Raw genomic sequence first — 7,738 nt, forward strand, 5'->3', positions numbered from 1 at the left:
AAAATGATTGCATGGTTTCCGGGTGGAAAAAAAATATATAAATATATAATCGCGAGTTGGGGGCACGGTGACTTTGTGGTTTGCCTCCTCCAGGGTTTGAGGTTTGATTCCTGCCTCCGCCCTGCTTGAGCGGAAGTGTTTGAGGGGTTTCCTTCAGGTTCTCCTGTTTCCTCCCCCAGTCCAAAGACACTGCATTTGCATTTACAGAATTACGACAGGTTTATCCATATTGTATCTAACTTCATAGAACTGAGCAATTGAGGGTTAAGGGCCATTCGCAGGGTCCCAGGATTTGCAGCTTAGTGGACCTGGGATTTGAACTTGCAACCTTCCAGTCAGTGGTCCATCGCATGCCACCTCATGTTTGTAGAGTCCGTAGTGTGTGATTGTGAAGGGATGGAAAACTGTCCAATGTGTCCCCTGCTTGTGCTGGGATAATCCCTATGACCCTGTGAAATATAAACGGTTCAGAAAATTGGTGGATGTATAGATGGATGGATGGATGGATGGATGGATGGATGGTATCAAAAGTATTAAAGCGAGTAGATACTTTTTAATACTCTGCATTAATTGAGAATGAAGGAACGTGTCGATTTCATTTCCAAGAATTTCTGTCTTTTAAATTTCTCTTAATTAAATTTGCTTTTAATTTGGCGTTGTTTATTAATTTGGCCATGGCGTTAAACCTAAGTCAAGATGATTAAAGTTAGCAGAATTATGTTCTAAACTTTGTTGGGCTGTTTGCATGAGTTTTAACTCAAAAACAAGCTGAGCTGAAGACTACTCTTGGATATTGGGTTCTTGTGGTCATAGCAGGACGTTTGGGAATCTAGCGCATGGACGCTTTTCTCCTGGGACTTGTACAGAAGTTGAAGACGGCTGCCTTGGTTTCGTCGATCCTTTACAACCAAAACTGTACATTTGTTTTTGTACAGGATGCTATTTTACAGTTAAAGCAGCAGGTAGCTACAAAAAAAAAATATATACTGTGTAGAAAAAGTACGATGTAACTCTCAGAACGAAACGATTTACATTCGACTTTCGAAAAAAATAAATAAATAAAAAATAACAGACCAACTAGAAAGTTCCATAGGAAAAATATTTTATTGAAAAAAAAAACATTTTCAGTTTGTAACAGACTTGGGTGTGGAATGTGTGTGTTATTTTTTTTTTACTGTTTCACGGCCTGACCAGATCTCACTGGAAGTGAGGGGAGGTGGAGGGAAGGAAAGTGGGCGGAGCTACAGCCGCTGGGAAAACCACAGCGACAGACGGACATAGGGGAAGTGCGAGGAAAGACAAAACCCAACCGTAATACTGAATTTGCATACAAACTGGACAGAAATGAAGTCAAATACAAACAAAAACAAAGAACTAATTAAATAAATATCTATGGTACACACGTATGGCACAAATATGCAGCAGTCGGTTTGGCAACTCTCTTCTTTTGTTTTGTTTCGTTTGTTTATTTTATTTTATTATTATTATCTATTTCTTTCTTTTTTTTTTTTTTTTTTAATAAAACCAAATTACCATGGAAACAGTGCAAAAGGGCCAAGGTGTTAGGATACGGGCGGGAACTTCCGGCGAGCGCTAGCTAAAATACATAGCAAAAAATTCCAATTTTATACAAAACATCTTACTATACGTTTATTAAAAAAATGTTATGTTGGGTCTGTTGATATTTACACGATCTGTTTACCAAAAAAATGTATTCTTGTGTAGCATTACTGTCGTTTTTTTTTTGTTTTTTAATCCACCGTCCTTTTTAAATTTCATTTACTTGAAATTAAAAAAAATAATAAAAATAATAAAAAATAAAAAAAAAAAAACCCATGGGAATAAGGCTATCGTTTGAACCAGGGATTCATTTACAATACAAACATGAATGTATTTACAGCTTTCTTACCTACAGGTTTACGGTGCAAAAAATATGTCATCTGAATTTTGGGATGACGAAACGAGCGAAGGCATTTTACAGTAGCCTGAAGACGCTTCACTCACTCTGCATTTCACAAACATCCGAGCTTCCGAGAAGCGTGACGCGACCCGGAGGCTCTCGCTTTTCCTCTCGTTCCGCTCACAGAAGAATGTTTGTGAGTCGCTTTAATAAAGAGCGGACTTCAGATTCAAAGAAACTAAGAAGATTGTCGTTTTTTTTGTTGTTTTTTTTTTTTTGTCGTTGTTGTTGTTTTTTTTAAGTTCCGTATCAGACAGCGACCAAACGCTGGCGTGGGTGTGTTTCTGTAACGTGAGTTTCAAAGCATCTGCTCGATTTTGTGAATGTTGTTTTTTTTTTCTTCACAGTTTACTTCATACTTCACTGCACACAGTTTAAAAAAAAAAAAAAAATCTGCTTTATAAAATGAATACTATCTGAGGAAAAAAAGGAAACACAACAGGATTGTGTTGTTTTCTTTATGTTGTATTGTTTTTTTTGTTTAATTTCACTCATTTCAGTGGATAAGAACACTTTTCCATAGGTGTAAGCATTTCATTTTGTCTCTCAATTGTTACAAAAATAAATAAAAATTGCATATTTGCTTATTTTGTGGCCTCTTACAGAGGCACAAACCTCAGATCCCACAAGGCTTGGCTTCTTGGCGAGATTCGACGATCTCCGTGAAACAGATGGAAATGAAAAATGTGAACAATTAATACGTGACCGTGGCGACCCACAGCCGAATTTCTGCTTATGTTCGAAAATCTCAAAAGTCCACCGCGGGTGAACCTTCTCGTTTGTGTGAAGAGAGTGTCGATGAGGGAAATACACGAGTAGTTCGATAGAAAGGTTGACAAGGTGTACAACCTCACACACCGTTACGCTGACCGGAGGGGGTTTCTCATGAGAGCTGAGGGACGAGGAAGGAGAGGATTGTGGGAATGCACCCAATCGCTCCCATGGGTGCAGCTACTTCCTCTCCTGCCAGCAGCTCTCTTTGTGTTTAATGTCAACATTTCTTTGCCTCGGGAGTAGCACGAAAGTTGCCCCCCTTTTCTTTTTTTTTTTTTATGATTTACAATTTTAGCCTGAGCTAATTCCCGCCTGGCTGGCTTCCTAACTCTTGTCCACTGCCCTCCTTCCCACTTGAGAGGCCTAATTTCAACCCAATGCTCTCTGAGCTTCATCAAACAAGACAGCCAAGCTAGAGGAGCCGGTTTATTTTATCCTCGCTAAGCAAGATTCTGCCAGACTCGCCTTTCCTCCAGACTCTTTTTTGGCCCTTCCTTCTCATTCCTTTTAGCTATTTTAAACCCAACATGCTGTTTTTTTCTCTCCAGCTTTCTTTCCCAAGCTGCCCCTTTTCCTGGCCATATGCGTATGTGTAGTGTATGTGGTTCAAAAAGGCAACTATTTGGGTTCGGATTAATCGCGAATTCAGTGTGAATGGGGGTGAGAAATGTTTTGTTTTGTTTTTAAATGGGAAAGGTCTACGTTTTGCATAATGTGCCTGCTCGCTAAGTTATTAATATCTGCCTGGCCGTTTGTGTGCTCTGTGTATCATAAATAAGTTCTTTTCTACGTCTTTCTGTTTGCTTTCGCCTGATTTTTTCTCTCCGTTTTAATGTACAACTAACCGAAATCGTCGACAAAACAAAATGTTAATTAAGTCTTCTGTTTTCATTTAAAAAAGTAAATAATAATAATAATAATCATTATGCTAATAGCAATGCGTCAGATGACCCTGTGCTTTTGCATGAGTATGTCAGCACCGGTTCATCAGAAATGGTTTAGTGAAAAATATTCGTAAGCGTGATAATAATGGCAGCTGGACAAGCGCTGTCGATGCCACCATTTCACTCACTATCCTGTGTGTGTGTGTGTGTGTATGTGTGTGTGTGTGTCATTTGGGCCAGGTGATTTTTTTTGTCTTTAAAAGTGCTGTTAAAGTGTTCACATCTTTCTTCCCGCTACCTTTTTTCTCCCCCCTATTCTGCTCTCTCTAGCCCTTGGCTTCAAACTTGAGTGAAATGTGTGTGTCTGTGTATATCTGTGTGTGTGTGTGTGTGTGTGTGTGTGTGTGTGTGTCCCACACGACGTACAAACAGCACGAATTAACCAGCACAATAGGATCTCTATGACAATACCTAGAACTATCAAACGAATCCGCAGGTGAGCCGAACTGGGAATGACGAAGAGAAATGCGGGTAAGACACGTGACCATACGCAAAGCCTTCAAGTAACGATTGTGTGAGTCACTTTGCAGGAGATAAAAAGAAGGTTTCGAGATGAAGGGAGAGTGAAAACGATCGAGAAAAAAAACGGTGACCAAGAAGGCGAGCGAAACAGGTGATGTCCGTGTTCAGGTCTGACAGCACGTCCTGCATTATGAGTCCTGTTTCCTCAAAGTCCACTTCCGGTATCTGTGACCAATGAACCGAGGAATTTCCCCACGACAGGCACAAGTTTGCAGTCAGGGTTCCTTGATTCCTTATTTATTTTTTATTTTTTTACTTGAGTCACTTCATTCTGTCGCTCTTATTTTGTCCTTCTCCCCGTAAGGAGAGTCACCCTTGTCCCCTCACTGCTTTTAAACACGGGCCCCAAACACACCCCTGCCTCACAAACACACATCAATTAGTGCACATGTTTCTTTTTTGTTACTAATCGTGAGGGGTTTGAAAGCAGCAGCCTCACTCCACCGCTTAAAATCTCTACACTGAAGAATAATAAGGAATATTTGGAAAATTAAAAAAAAAAAAAAAAAAAACATTTGTTTTTTACGACAGCCACGAGAAGAGGCGCAGAGCGAGCTTCGTCAACAACCGCCACCTCTATGGGGAGGGGCTGATTCATTGAGGGGGCAACAGGGTCAAAGTTTAAAGTTCAGTCCTCAGTCTCTCACACCTTGTAGTAGATGTTAGCGGGGCTCTGAGGAGGCATCTCCTGTACGATGTACACGGGGTGGCCGTAATCGCCGCTCACTTTCTCGTAGTGCGGGCAGAAGACGCTGTCGGCCGTCCTCAGCGGGATGATGATGTCGCTGGGCTCGGAGCCGTTGTTGTTTCCGCCGCCTCTTTTGGGCGTTGCCAGGGAGCCGAGCGACAGCGTGGTGGTGTGAGGGGGCGAGTGCTTGCCGTGGCGTCGCCGGTGTTTGAGCAGCAGCACGACCAGCATGACCACGACGGCCACGGCAATCACGCAGGCGGAGGCCACGCCGGCGAACAGAGCCACCTCGGAGCCGATCACTGATGACGATTTGCCTCCGCTGCCTCCGTCGGCCGTCTCACCCTCGTGATGAGACGTACCTGTGTGGAAAGACGACAGGAGGTCCTTTAATGCAGGTTCAGCAGATATTTAATTAGTCCGTTCGCCTTGCTAACGACACTTTGCAGAAATCCAGAAATTATTGTTTGTTGTTGTGTTTTTTTTTTTTTTTTGCTTTTTGCTTATTTGGTGTTTAATTCATCTCTGATACACTGCTTCTAGGTCTAAATACGGACTTGCGACGTTTATAGGCATTATGTTTTCTAGGCCTTCTGGGAGTCGGCGTGGCTCGCTGGACTGATTGCTCGCGCTTTGGGTTGCTTTACAAGCGGATTATGCTGCCTAAGACACTCCACTCAAATGACTTTGACACCCATATGCTGCTTTTTGGAAGGGACGGAAGAGGAGGGAGTGGGGGGTAGAGCAAGAGAGAAAGAGATGCTGAGGTATGCAGTGTGTGTGTGTGTGTGTGTGTTGTTTTGTGTCAGAAGGATTTGAGAATGTGAAAACACACTAGACCCTTGAGCAGCGAAGCTCTCTGAGAGAAGAAAAGGAAGCGGAGATGATTACAGGGACTCGGGTTTATATATGTTTTTGGGGGACTTAATTACTGGCTCCCTTTTCACTACACTAAACACACGCTTCAATCAAGTGCAGGAAATAAAGCGTATGAAAAACGTACCTGGTTTGTCAAGCACTTCGTTGGATTTGTCCTTGCCCGTGTCGGTGTATTTGGGCGGATGTTTGGTGGGATACTCTTTGGGAGGAAGAGGGTCTGATGGGTCTGTGTAGAACACACAAAGATCACAATGAGCAGCAGAACTATGATGGAGGATAGTGCGTGTGTGTGTGTGTGTGTTTGTTAGTCTGTGGAATGGAAATGTGCATTAGGATGTGTAGTACAAGTGTGCGTGTTAATTAACACGGCAGACACTCGAGGGGATTTCAGTGACCTTCAGCATTGTGTGAGAGTGTGATAGTGTGCTGAGTGATGGAGAGGCAGGGGAACGGGGTAGGTGTGACCTGCTGAAAAATCATTGTGCTTGTCAACTGATTAATCAGTAATTACAGGGCGGGGTCTTCAGGACACAAAGACTCTCGCTCGCTCTACAATGCTGTTGTCACGGAAACCCAACCCACACAAATCTGGAGTGGAAACGTCGAGACTACTCACTTTGTCCGACCTTCATGACGATTTTCATGGACTTCGTTTTACATACTCCTCCTTCCTGGTTCTCCAGGCCCTCCATCGTTCCATTCGACGTTGCTGAAAGAGAGAGAAAGAGAGAGAGAAAGAGAGAGAGAGAGACAAGACAAGGTCAAGCTTCTTGCTGAGCGCTAAAGCGAGTGCAGTAAACTACACCACATCATGCGCCAACATTAAAAAATAAAACGAATGTATCCCTGATGCCTCGTTCGAAACAGGTGTTGGAGCTACACTGCATAAAACTTTCACTGGCTTCAGCAGGGTTTTTCTCCTGCGCACCCAGAATTCCTGCCTTTCCCTGACTGCGACCTTGAACAAAACAGAGCTGCAGGATGGATTTGCTGCATCCGCAGTGAGACGCGTCAATCCGATACATTATGTTTTGTAGGGTAGTTTATCGTGGCCGCGTTTATTTCACTGACGAAATCGACACTTTTTGTTTGTTTGTGTTAGTAAAGATAAAATTATGATGCACTTCACTTACGTCATGGAATCACAGCATTGTATTGGTTTTTTAATATATATATATATATATATATATATATATATATATATATATATATATATATATATATATATATATTTTTTTTTTAATTGTAATTTTATAATAATTCACATCATATTGTGTATTTTTTGTGTCTTTTTTTTTTTTATTTCTTTGTTTATTTGTCTTTTATGAGTAATATCAAGACTAATAAATATTATAAGAATAAAACGAATCATTATGACAAATATACAAATAACCAAGAATGTTAAAACTATATAAAGTGTCAGCTGTTTGTCTTGTGTCAGTTGTCTTGTGTCCAGCTCTTATCTCCACACGGAAGCCATAACTTCCTTTTTTTAGGTCACGTTTAAAAACTGTGATCAAAATCATTTTGTTCCTGAAATCGAGAGCAAAAATATTTCTGATGCCAAATATATAATAATAGTAAATATAATGAGGGGTAAAGCATGAAACTCTGACTCAGTATCTCTTTCTGGACTGGTGTGTGTGTGTGTGTGTGTGTGTGTGTGTGTGTGTGTGTGTGTGTGTGTGTGTGTGTCTAGCGGCTTGCAGTCTATCAGGTCAGTAACACAGAGGTAACGAGCTGCCAGGGGCTTTAGTGTTTGGCCTCAATCCAGATCACTGTGGCCTGTGTTCATAGAAAAAATGGAGGTTTGAAGGAGAGAAATGTTTGGGGGGGAGAGAGAGAGAGAGAGAGAGAGAGAGAGAGAGAGAGAGAGAGGTGTAGACAAGTCTGTCACAAGTAACCAACCTTTGCTGGATATGAGGGCAATTAAACAGGTGCTTCAGTGTGTGTGTGTGTGTGTGTATAGAG

The 7,738-nt window shown here is 41.7% G+C and overlaps 1 protein-coding gene across 1 annotated transcript in view; it reads right to left on the reverse strand.

The window, feature by feature from the left end:
- Positions 1-1,085: 1,085 nt before the first annotated feature.
- Positions 1,086-7,738, reverse strand: part of efnb2a (ephrin-B2a) — an 18,698-nt gene continuing 12,045 nt past the window's right edge. The window contains exons 3-5 of the mRNA XM_060875708.1: positions 6,384-6,476; positions 5,892-5,993; positions 1,086-5,250 (exon numbers count right to left, since the gene is read on the reverse strand). Of these exons, the coding sequence (XP_060731691.1) occupies positions 4,844-5,250; positions 5,892-5,993; positions 6,384-6,476 (602 nt within the window). The 3' untranslated portion in view covers positions 1,086-4,843. The remainder of the gene's footprint in view (positions 5,251-5,891; positions 5,994-6,383; positions 6,477-7,738) is intronic.

The sequence above is a fragment of the Tachysurus vachellii genome, chromosome 8 (genome assembly GCF_030014155.1).
Source record: "Tachysurus vachellii isolate PV-2020 chromosome 8, HZAU_Pvac_v1, whole genome shotgun sequence".
Lineage (NCBI taxonomy): Eukaryota > Metazoa > Chordata > Actinopteri > Siluriformes > Bagridae > Tachysurus > Tachysurus vachellii.